This window comes from Octopus sinensis, linkage group LG5 (assembly GCF_006345805.1).
Source record: "Octopus sinensis linkage group LG5, ASM634580v1, whole genome shotgun sequence".
Lineage (NCBI taxonomy): Eukaryota > Metazoa > Mollusca > Cephalopoda > Octopoda > Octopodidae > Octopus > Octopus sinensis.
In genome coordinates, this window is record NC_043001.1 from 66,930,895 (window position 1) to 66,944,555 (window position 13,661).

Sequence of the window (13,661 nt, forward strand, 5' to 3'; positions counted from 1 at the left end):
TCAAAGCATAGCTTTAACTAAAATACAGTCAACAACATTGACTGATTTGCACCAGTAGACCGCCAAGGTTATGGAAATTACCTTAATATCAATGCCAAGCAGTGTTCAGGCATAAGCAAAGTTTAGGTTAGTTAAAATGTTTGTTTAAATTATATATATATATGCATGTGTGTATGTGTGTCTCTCTCTCTCTATATATATATACATATGTGAGTGTATGTGCCTATATATATATACATATATATATATGTGTGTGTGTATATGAGAGAGAGAAAGATACATGTGTATGTGTGTAGATAGATAGCTTTTGGTAAAACAAAAGACTTGAAATAAACTTCAATGAAATCATTTATCAGTACTTTACTGTTTGTCCATCACCCCCTTATTTTTTCTTTTATTCTGTTAAATTTTCCAAATTTCGTCAGCCTTGATTGTATCAGTTTAGATTTAATATTAATTAAGCAAAAGGCTGTGAGCTGGCAGAAATGTTAGCGGTATTTTGTCTGTCTTTACATTCTGAGTTCAAATTCTGCCATGGTTAGCTTTTATCCTCTTGGGGTTGATAAATTAATCGACTGGCCCCTCTCCCAAAATTTTGGGCCTTGTGCTTAGAGTAGAAAAGAATATTAATTAAGCAAAATCAAAATTAATTTGGTTTTGTTAGATCTATAAAAAAAATTATAATATATATATTATTTTCTTACAAAATTGTATACATTTTTATTTATTTTTGTAAATCTTTGGATTATATTCCAAATTTCTTTTCATAAAGTGAAGAACAAAATAGTAATTAAACTAGCTTAATTTTGTCTAGTCAGCTTATTAGAATTCTAAAGCAAATTAGAAATATTTATTTTGAAAAAAAAAAACGAAATTGTTCTTAAAATTCTAATGTAGTCAGTTTTAATCCTTTCAATACCAATCACTTCAGACTGACCTTGGTTCTGTGATACAAATTTCCTATTTTAAAGCAATGTAAATTGAAAACTTTTCATCAAAATTCCATGTTAATGTTTTAAACACCAACCAGCTTAATAATGAGAAAATTATTTTATTAAATTTTGCTTTATTTCTGAAATTAAGTAAAATACAAGTAGTGTATTATTCTAAAGAAATATGGTGACAAAAGTGTTTTAAAAATATAGTATCAGAAACTGAAATATAATCTTCCAATATAAGTTATGCTGCAGCAATTTGACAGAACAGTTATCATGCTGGGCAAAATGCTTAGCAGCATTTTGGTTGTCTTTATGGTTTGAGTTCAAGATCTGCCAAGGTCAACTTTGCCTTTCATCTTTTCAAGGTCAATAAAATAAGTACCAGTTGGACACTGAGATCAACGTAATCAGCTTACCCACTCTCCTGAAATTGCTGGTCTTGTGCCAGAATATGAAACCTATTTTACAGTTATCTATTGGTGTATTCTATTACAGCTTCTTGTATCTGTTAATGTAATTTTTAAATTTAAAATTAATTCAAATACATCGTTGGTGTTTTTCTTCTTTTGCAGGATCTTGAACTGATAGAAGTAGAAAAAAAGAAATTACTAGAATTGGAGAAAAAACATTATGAAACAGAACAATTATTAGAGGCATGTATTGTAGAAGATGAAGACAACCTTTTGGAACGTTATCAGAATGAGCATGAAGTTCTTGATAATCAGCGAATATATTTTGACAATTTAGAATTTGAAAAATTAGAGGTGTGTATTTTTGAATGTTTTTTCCTTTAGTTAGAACCTAATGTGTAATATTACAAAATATAAGTCAACAGTCAGCAATGTTTCTATGAATTCTGATTCTGTTGAAGTGATTTGACGTAAGAAAGATTTGAGCTTTTCATATCAGACCACTCTCACTCTGATCACATTTCTTGAGGGCCATACATTTATAAGCTTAAGCCAAGAGTGCATCACAAAGTTGACGTTTCCTGAGGACAAGAAAATACTTCATTTCTGAGTAGTTTACAGCCTTCTACAAGGTATTAATACAACCCACATTAGAGGATTACTGATATTTTGCTGGAATGGTATACCACCTCTCTCTGTATATTGTGTGCGTGTGTGTGTGTATGTATATATATATATATATATATGAAAATCTTTGGCAACATAATCAAAGTCATTCAACTGGTAGTCAAAACTAGAACCCACAAACATGAGATCTTTTACTGGTGTTATGAGTTTCCCTTTTTTAACAAGCTGTAGGTAATAACTGTCTCTCTCTGTCTGCACCACTTAGCAAATTTCTTTTATTTCTTTTTACTCAATCTTTTTTACATAAAACTAAACTTCTTAAGATGAAATAATTTTCAAAATGTTCAACTTTTTCCACCAAAACATTACAAAAAAGAAAAAGGGATAACACCTAACTCTTCTACCCCATGCAAAGTCCCTGATGTTAGTCCATATTAGTTACAGTTCTCATGTTTGGAATAGGAATTTGTTGGACTATAGTATGAAGAAAACCTTTTCATCACTATAATAGGTCTTTCTCTTCAACCTTGACTCTATTGATGATAATCTCTACCTATATTGATGGTAATTTTTACATAATCTGTATTGATAATCTCTACTGATTGCTATTGATAATTAGCTAAGGTGCAGATTTCATCTAGCTAATGAACCTAGGACTCACATATTGGTTGATTTTCTTCTTTTATCCACCCCAACCCAATACTTCTAACTTGGTAAGCAATCCATTTTAATAAGTTTCATTCCTTTTTGTAGAATAGAGATGTAAATTAAACTTACAATTATGTGTATTTTGTAAATACACATGTTATCAGTGACTGTATGTTTTCATGGTCAGAGAAATTAATTAAACTCTGTTGAGTAACAATAATGAGCCAGCAACAAGGTATATCCACCATTTCCACTCTTCATTTACAATGTTTATACTGTTGAGGATTGCATGACCATCTCACAATCTTGTTTGTTGTCTCTTGAAGTTGTGTGCCTGCTTTAGAAATCCTTATTTCATTTTTGTTTCAGTCGGAATCAAAATTTGAACAAGAAAAGGAGCTTGTTCGAGGAGAAATTCTAAAAAACCAAAATACTTTACTTGATAAATATAAATCACGAGAGGTAAGTAGGATGCTTGTCTTGTTTATGTTCTTTAATCATTTCAATTTACAACATCCATTGTGGAGGTTGTTTGCATGCTATATCCTTAAACAGTAGACATCATCAATTGATGTTTCATTAGAGAACAGTGGACATCATCAAGTGATATTTCAAACATTTTACATGGATACAGCATCTGCTTCACCAAATCTGCCACAGTGTAAGCAGCTTTTCCAGATGAGAGAAATCAAGTTGCAAATGGAAGATTTATACAGCGATAAAGTTTTTTTTGTTCTCACTTTCTTCCAACATCAAATAAGACAGATGATGATGCTCTCGATGCATGGAAAAAGTGCACTGGTTGTTTTCTATTTGTACATTTGTTTCACTACAATGATGCAAGAATCTCATATGAATTTGTTGCTCTTTTGTCTTTATTTTTACAATCTAAGAGAGATAAAATATCATTTTCATATTTTTTGTAATTGTTTAAGTGAAAATAAGTATAAAAATTACCATTAAGGAAAAAAAGATATTTTGGATTTTTTTGGTTTTCTTTTGGTATACACTTTCATGCTAACTTTTCTTGCTGTTTAAGGTGTTAAAAGTTCACTTTTCAATTATAGTTCTGAGTTCAATCCCACTTGTGTGACACCTTAGGCAAGTGCCTACTACCTTAGCCTTTGCCAGTACTTTGTGGTAAACTGTTTGAAAGTTTGTTGAACACATGTGTGCACTTCTGTCTGTGTGTATGAGAGAGGGAGAGAGAGAACATTGTTAAAAAAATTCATTGCTTCAAAAAGAAATACCTCGTGGCATTAAGTCCTTTCTATTTGCCTCTTATTCCATAGGATTCACTCAGTCTGTCAACTTCCTCTGAGGTAAATAGATAAGTACTGGGGTCAACCCATCCCTGAAGATAGTGCTGCAGCATGGTCACAGTCCATTGATTTAAACTTGTTAAAAGAATAGACTGCCTCATTAGTTACAAAACAGATTCCACATTGTTACTCCTTGGCAGTGACATTGCACTAATTGAGTCTGTCTTAAAAAGTGGTACACTCTTCTTTCCATGCATCTTGATTCATTAAATTACTAGAAATTGATGAATGTGTACTGAATGGGTGTGTGTGTGTATGTGTGTATATATATATATATATATATATATATATATATATATATATATATATATATATATATATATATATATATATATAATGGCGGTGCCCCAGCATGGCCACAGCTCATTAGCTGAAACTGGAAAAATCAAAATCAAAAATCATATATATAAAATATATATAAAATATATATATATATATATAAATTAGAGAAAAACCACTATTATCTAATTCAAACAATGATATGATAGACATAAGCCATATATAGAAAAAATAAAATATATTATAAAATATATATCTAGATCACAAAAAGTACATAATAATGCATAAACATTATATAATAAGTAAAAAGACTACGTACATTTCGTGGCTACAAATTCAATTCGAATTACAATTAAATTTAAATTTAATCTAAAAGCAATTCAATTTAAAAGTATAGTCACTCCTTAGGTCAACAATAATAACAATGATAGTTAAATAAATACATATTTTTAATAAATAATTAAATAGAATTAAACAATATTTCTTAAAGAAATAAAAACATAATTCTTCTTATAGAAGAAACTCCATTAACTAAATTTGAGACTTAAAAAGTAGGACCAGGTGTCTATAATACATTTCTCATGTTAAAAACCTAAGGTAAAATAAATAGGGTAAATAGATACAAATATGTATTTTATCTGTGAAGATATATTTTAGCTTTGAGAATAATTTCAACAAACTATAGTATATTTTTACTGGAAAAATAAAAGAGTCCAATTAATTAAAATAAAAATACTTAAAATAAATCATATACTTAAGTTAAGCTAAATTACTATAATTTAATCTATATTTATTAATTAAATAAATTATATATTAATTTATTAATTAAATAAATATCTAATTTGATCCAATACTAACTATGTACTAAACTCTATACAAAACATGTGTAGACTTATAATATATCTTATATCAACAACATTGCAGCCACAACCCTGCAATAGTATTTTGCATATATTTCAACAATATATTCACAAATAATTTAAACTTATATAAGTAAATTAATTTATGTCTAGAACTAATATTTCACTCATTGATAAAATAAACAAAGTACTTATTATTATTATTAAATTCAATAGTATATAAAGAAAAAAACATTATAATAATAAGAATAATTTAATCTAAATTATCTAAATTATAATTAACAAATAAAGCAATTAGAAATCCATATTTTTTCAATCAATAAATATATAAATAAATAAATGACACCATTATTTCTTAAATAAATAGTATACTTATCTTTCTGAAGATATTTATGAAATTAAAAACAAAAAATTTCAAAACTAAAAATGTATTAGTTAGCGTCTATAAATTTATTTGTGTAAAAAGTACTTACTATTATTAAATTCAATAGTACAAAATATAAAAACTTTACACTACCTATACTAAAATATTTTATGTTACAACCTAATTCACAGAGCAACCAAACTTAATACTTTTAGATTTTAGTTCACATATAGTAATTATAATAATACGAATAATTAAATAAATGTACGTATTTAAATTATAATTAACAAATAAAAAAAATTAGAAATCCATATTTTTCAATAAATAATCATATAAATTACACTATTATTTCTTAAATAAATTGTATACTTATCTTTTCGAAGATATATTATGAACTAAAAAATTTCAAAACGAAAAACTTATTACTTAGCATTTATAAATTTACTTGTGAAGACGTGGCTTAAATAAATAGAACAAACAGATAGAAATATGCATTTTATCAATGAAAACTACAAAATATATTTTAGCTTTCACTTTAAGAGTCCCTCCTAATGTGAGGCATTTATGTATATAAATATATGTGTGTGTATGTATATAGATGTATATATGCGTGTGTGTGTGTGTGTGTATATATATATATGTATATATTTGTGTATATATACGTATATATATATCATCATCATCATCGTTTCACGTCCGTTTTCCATGCTAGGATGGGTTGGACAGTTTGACCGGGGTCTGGGAAGCCAGGAGGCTGCACCAGGCTCCAGTCTGATCTGGCAGTGTTTCTACATCTGGATGCTCTTCCTAACGCCAACCACTCCATGTGTGTAGTGGGTGCTTTTTACGTGCCGTATATATATGTGTATGTATATATATATATATATATATAAAATTAGTGTACATTTGTACACAAAGAGGCAAGCCATAACAGGTTGCCTAACATACTAGAAAGAACAGTCAAAATGTCCAAACCACAGTTAAGAGCAATTTCGAAGGGAATGAAAAGAAGCATTTACTATGTTTTACAGCTGGACCTCAGGTTTCGAACTTTAATTAGCAAATAAAATAATTTGTGAGGCGAAGTGGATATGCCAAAACAGCATATAAATTAGAGACCAAATAACAATAAATGGAGCTGTTTTGCAACTTCCTCTATTGCATACATGAGATCCTGCTCTCTATATATGAAATATGTAGGTTGCTCCCCTAGACTATTTTTCTTTTTATCCATGGTGGCCATGTTGAAGCAGAAGTATGATAAAAGTCATTATAGCCATTACCATCCTGAATTATATTTTATTTAGTGCTTTGGCTATACTGTATGCTGGAAGACATTATCCAATGTGCCCTTCTGTTTTTAAGACAGGAGAGTGTGATTTAGGTGAGATTAGGCCATTATTTCTGGCAGGTTAAGTGATTCCCTGCCTTCTCTTTGGCTCTTCAGCTACATGTAAGCCATAAAATTCTGGAAAACCAGAAAACAGCTGAAAATAATATAAATAAAAATTCCCAATTATTATTATTTTTTTTTGCCAGAAATATCAATTCCACAGAGACCATCTGGAAGTCTGTGATGTAAAAGAGAGAAAGAGAGACACTTTGTTTTGATTCACTGTAAATAGTAACATATAAAGTCATACTTCCTGCACATTTACATCTGCTCTATCTAACAACAACAACAGCAGCAGCAACCATTGCAAATTAATTTATTGATTTTCTATTTTATAACATTGTTTTATTTATTACTTTTTTAAGTTAATTAATTGAGCAATACTTTAGAGTTTGGTAATTTAATTTATCCAATTTGTACAGTTTATGTAGAAGTGGATTCTTCACTTGGCATAAAAATTGATGAAAATCATTTCAAATATTCCCCTTCCTCCTCATCATCATCTCTTATCATCATTGTTGCCATCATCATGATCAGGTAAAGGTTTTCCACTACTTTTACTTCATATCAATATTGAACCATTCCTTCACCCAACAATGCCTTATTACAATTTTTGAACTGTAAAGCAGACACATTGAGACCTTATATTTATCTTTTCATGTTATTAAGCTCTTGTTAATGTAATGAAGTAAAGCAGTTCTTTCCATACTCAATCCATCTCTATCACCATCTATGTCACTCTGACACTTTTGCTCTTACACATTACAGTGCTTGAGTTGGTATCATCTGTGTTTGTATCTGATATAAACCCTCTTTATCTACTTTTCTGTTTTGTTAAACATCATTCTTTCTCTCCCAGGTCCCTTATTTACCAACATCCATCACACTCTCTTACCACTAACCATTTTCCTATAACAATTCATCACTCATATTTTAACCAATAAGCATGTAACAACTGTTACTGACTTACCCTCTGCCACTGTTTCTGTCATTTGACTGCAACCATGCTGGGGCACTGCCTTGAAGGGTTTTAGTCAGACAAATTGACCCTAGGACTTATTTTTTAAGCCTAGTACTTATTCTATCTGTCTCTTTTGCTGAATCGCTAAGGAACATAAACACACCAATACTGGTTGTCAAGTGATTGTGGGGGACAAACACAGATACAAAGGCATACACAGCACATACAGGCTTTTTTCAGTTTCTGTCTGCCAAATCCACTCACAAGGCTATAGAAGACACTTACTCAAAGTGCCATGCAGTGAGACTGAACCTGGAACCATGTGGTTTGGAAGCAAGCTTCTCACCAGACTGCTACTCCTGTGCCTATATGTTATTTTTATAATATTATATTATATTATTTTTTAATTTTATTTTTTTAACGAGACTTATTATCCCAAAAGTTTCAGTCACAGACACTGTGTTAAAATTAAGCTCATATAGAATATATATAATTCAAAAATAGGATAAAAATAGTTAACGAAAAATGTTTAACAAATAAATGAATTTCTTCAAAGTTTGCATTATCAGATAACAAAGTATTTTCTATTTATAGTCAGAAGAATATTTTTAAAAAAGACAAAAGCTAATGAACAAATTCAGTGCAAAATGTAGAAATGAGGGATTATAAAACATTATCAGTTTTGCTTAAATTGCTATCATATAGGGATTCAGCCCCCTCTTATTCATTATAGTCCTCCAGGCAATAACAGAGGAATTCAAGACAGGTTGCCTTGGGGAGCTCTTCTATGCTGATGACCTTGCTCTTATAGCCAAGTCACTGCCAGAAATAAAGGCAAAATATAGGGTGTGGAAACAAGGTCTAGAATTGAAGGGCCTTAGAGTTAACCTAGCAAAAACTAAAGTCTTAGTAAGTAGGAAGGCTGATAAATCACAAACCACTTCAGGTAGATAGCCATTCTCCATCAGTAGGGAAGGCATAGGTAGAAACTCCATGCAATGTACCCGGTGTAAGCTATTGACACACAAAAGGTGCAGCAATATCAAAGGAAGTTTAACCAGGAAGATAGTTTTTGTGTGTGGCAGATGCACAGGGGCAGTAAATACTGAAGATGTACAGAAAACAGATTCCATCACATGCCAGGAGGGGAAAGCTAGAAGTATTTAATAGCTTCCACTACCTATACGACCAAGTTTGTAGTGGGGGTGGTTGCTCTGAGAGTGTAGCGGCTAGAATAAGAATAGCCTGAGCAAAGTTCAGGGAGCTCCTACCTCTGTTGGCAACTAAGGGCCTCTCACTTAGGATGAAAGGTAGACTGTATGATGCATGTATTCAAACTATCATGCTACACGGCAGTGAAACATAGGCCATGACTTCTGGGGACATGCATAGGCTTGAAAGAAATGAAGCTAGTATGATCCACTGGATGTGTAATGTTAGTGTGTATACTCAACAAAGTGTACATGCCTTGAGAGAAAAGTTGGACATAAGAAAATGTGGTGTACAAGAGAGACAGCTGTGCTGGTGTGGTCATATGTTACATATGGATGAGGACAGCTGTGTGAGGAAGTGCCACTCCTTAACTTTATATGTATTTATATAAATGTATGTATATATATCTATATATTTCTGTATATATGTATATAATGTACGTATATATATATATATATGTATATATATAAATATATGCATGAATATAATATGTATACACATATTTGTGTATATATATATGTGTGTGTGTAAAACTATGTATATATACATATATATATGCATGAAATTATATATATTATGTATGTATATATATAACTAGCTGAAGGTGACCCACTCTACGCGTGGGTAAGAGTGTGGTTGTTACTTTCTGTTGCTTCCTTTCAGCACGTAAAAAGCACCATCCGAACGTGGCCGATTGCAGCGCCGCCTTGACTTGCTTCTGTGCCGGTGGCACGTAAAAAGCACCAACCGATTATTACACATACATAGATATATATACACAATGAGGCTGGAGCAGTTTGGACAGAAAAAATATGAATGCTGTAGAGAAGGTCAGAATAGTACTGGAGAAGTATCTTTCATCACGGACAAATGAATTTTGGAAGAGGGGCCTTGCAAGTCTACCAGAGAGATGAAAGAGTATTGTAGAAAATGAAGGAGAGTATATTTTAGATTAAAAAAGAACTTTATCTTAATTTTGAAAAAGAAAGAAGTACAAAAAACTGCATTATTTATGGGATGACCCAATATGTATATGTGTATGTTTGTATATACATGTATATATCTATCTGTATTATGTATGTGTGTGTGTGTGTGTATAAATAATTATATATGTATAATCATTATCGTCATTTAATGTCTGCTTCCCATGGGTTTGATGGTTTGACTGGAAGTGGTAAGCCAGAGGGCTGCACCAGGTTCCAGTCTGATTTGGCATGGTTTCTCTGGCTAGATGCCCTTCCTAATGCCAACCATTCCGAGAGTGTAATCGGTGCTTTTCCAGTATGGGTGCCATTTACATGATACCAGATACATATGTATATATGTATATATATATGTGTGTGTGTGTGTATTTATATGAATGTGTATATATTTATATGTGTATATAATATATATATAATTAGAATTTACAAAAAAAAAACAAAAGACGAAGACAGGTGTATAAACAACAAACAGGTATATTAGTTTAATGCTCAGGAAGGTGATAAAGTCTTTTATGTTTCAAGTCTATGCTTTTCAGCAGAAAGGAACATGAGAAAATAAACAGAGAGAATAAAAAATGCTTTAGTGACTAGCAGTCGATCACTCCTCACCCACATATTTTTGGTCCCATTCCTAGAGTGACTTTTTTTTCTAACTTTCTGCATAAAATGTGTCTGAGTTGTTTGTTTGAAGGAGTGAGAGATTATCACCCCACTTGAAAACAAGTGGGGATTGATGATAGAAAAGGCATCTAGCTGTGGACAACTCTGCCCCAATATATTTTCTACTGAGCCACACAAGCCTAGAAAAATAAATGTTAAAATGGATAATCATATACGTATATATTTTTTTACAACCGTTGTAGTATTTGTGTTCTTACTATTGTTTTATTGTTCTCTGTAGCATCGTCTTCACCAGATTGATTGCCAACAACGAGAAATGATACAACAAGTGAAAGTGAATGTTGAATCTCTTGAGAAAAGCAGACAGTCATTGGTAGAAGAATTCAGAAAGGTTGGTGTTCTAAATGCATCATTAAGAATTATAATAATATGATTAAGGAAAATAATTTTCTCTGAATCATATTTCTTAGGAATCTAGTTTAATTTGTGTTAAATTAGTTTTTATTATAATTTTTGTTTGACTTAGTTTCAAACATGTTTTGTTTGTTCTGTTTTATGAAATATTTTGCTAATATTTCTTCAATGAAATGAGAAAAAATTTTTAATTATTTCTTTTAGAACAAAATGTTTTAAATTTATTCTTATGTTCTTTTTTTTTGCATTTTTAGTCTCAGACATGTTATATTTATGTTTCCAAAATTTTAGCACTTGTAATTTGAGATATTCATATTTCATGATTTCAATATGAATACATTGAAATTGCTATGCATTTTGATGATTCTAAGTCTAAAAGTAAATCTAAACTATCAGAGACAAATATAATATGAATGTCTCACATTTTACCAAGGTAGCTGATTTATGAAATACAACATATTCTATTGAATATTTAACAGTCTCACTGTCATCTTCACGACACTACAAAGACAGATTTGTTTTGTGTACCTAATCATTTTATTTGTTACTTTAAAGTCACATTAGTCTGGCTCTACTTTTCTATTCTTAGATTTTTTTCATCTTTCTTTCTCTGCCTCTCCAGTTTTCTTTTTCTTGCTTACTCCTTCACTCTATCATTCCACTCTTTTCTGTAATATTGCTTATATATATTTATGTATATATACATATTTATATATATTTAGACCGGCGTAAGCACATAAGTGTGAAACAAGGTGGAAAAGAGAGTTCTCAAATACCACAGGTAGAGTAATATGCTTTATTTAAAAGCAGCAGGAATATAGCAAAAGCTGTTACTCAGAGTTTCACATTTCCATTCGTCAGACAGTTTTGTTTAAGAAAAAAGACTGTCCGACGAACGGGAACGTGAAACTCTGAGTAACAGCTTTTGTTATATTTCTGCTGCCTTTAAGTAAAGTATATATATATATATGTATATATATATATATAAATGAAAGAATGGAGTTGAACGACGATTTAACAAAATTCCTTTATTCTCGACATATGTTTCGAAGACTGCATATTCCTAATTTCGAAGGAATACGGGGTACGTTATGCCGCCTTCTCATCAGGAAAGACAAGGAACTTATGTCAGCATCATGATGAACAAAAACTTTAGATGACAGCCCACATGAAGTCCATAGCGCTATGGACTCCGTGTGGGCAGTCATCTAAAAGTTTTTGCTCATCATGGTGCTAACATAAGTTCCTTGTCTTTCCTGATGAGAAGGCGGCATAACGTACCCCGTATTCCTTCGAAATTAGGAATATGCAGTCTTCGAAACATATGTCGAGAATAAAGGAATTTTGTTAAATCGTCATTCTACTCCATTCTTACATATATTTGTATTAAAAAAAACACACAAATTTCCACACGAAAGCACGTGATCTCTGCCCTTGGCATGTAGCTTCTACCGTGTTTTTCTGACGTGAATTTGCTACCCGGGTATCAGTTACCGAATTATCCATACTAGGATAATACATTCAACTACTTATATATATCTATATATATATATATATATATATATAGATATTATATACATATATAGATATATATACATATACATATAGGAGATACATATACATATATATATATACATATACAAATATATATATATACATATACATATATATATATACATATACATATATATATATACACAATACATATATATATAATAACATATATATATATACATATATATATATATACATATACATATATATATAACATATAATAACATATACATATACATATAATATATATACATATATACATATATATACATATATACATATATATACATATATACATACATATACATATATATACATATATATACGTATATATATACATATATATACGTATGAGCTCCTCTACGCTGACGACCTTGCTCTTATTGCTGAGTCACTATCAGAACTGGAGGAGAAGTTCCAGGTGTGGAAGGAGGGTTTAGAATCAAGGGGCCTTAGAGTCAACCTAGCTAAAACCAAAGTACTAATAAGTAGAAAGGTAGACAATCCACAAATATCTTCAGGAAGATGGCCCTGCTCGATCTGTAGAAAAGGTGTAGGTAGAAACTCTATAAGATGTACCCAGTGTAAGCTGGACACATAGAGGTGCAGCAATGTCAAAGGTAGGCTAACTGGGAAGATAGTTTGTATGTGGCAGATGCTCGGGAGCATTAACCTCCGAAATCTGCAGAAAACAACTTCCGTCACTTTCCCGGGGGAAAAACTAGAAGTAGTTGATAGCTTCCGTTATCTAGGTGACCAAGTCAGTAGGGGTGGGTGCGCTGAAAGTGTAACTGCTAGAATAAGAATAGCTGGGCAAAGTTTAGGGAGCTCTTACTCTGCTGGTGACTAAAGGCCTCTCGCTCAGAGTAAAAGGCAGACTGTATTGATGCGTGTGTACGAACCAGATGCTACATGGCCGCGAAACATGGGCTGTGATGCTGAGGACATGCATAAGCTCGTGGAATGAAGCCAGTATGCTCCGATGATGTGTAATGTCAGTGGACATACTCGAAGCGCGTTAGCACCTTGAGAGAAATGTTGTACCTAAGAAGCCATCAGTTGTGGGTGCAAGAGA

The 13,661-nt window shown here is 31.3% G+C and overlaps 1 protein-coding gene across 13 annotated transcripts in view; it reads left to right on the top strand.

Annotated features, from left to right (window-relative positions):
- The window catches only part of LOC115211639 (pleckstrin homology-like domain family B member 1), a 487,008-nt gene that overhangs the window by 378,742 nt on the left and 94,605 nt on the right, over positions 1-13,661 (top strand). For all 13 annotated transcript variants that reach the window (XR_004999075.1, XR_004999074.1, XR_004999079.1 and 10 more), the window contains 3 exons: positions 1,511-1,702; positions 2,993-3,085; positions 10,899-11,009. Coding sequence is in view for 3 of the 13 variants with exons in the window: in XM_036502721.1 (XP_036358614.1) it covers positions 1,511-1,702; positions 2,993-3,085; positions 10,899-11,009 (396 nt within the window). In the remaining 10 variants the exon portion in view is untranslated. The remainder of the gene's footprint in view (positions 1-1,510; positions 1,703-2,992; positions 3,086-10,898; positions 11,010-13,661) is intronic.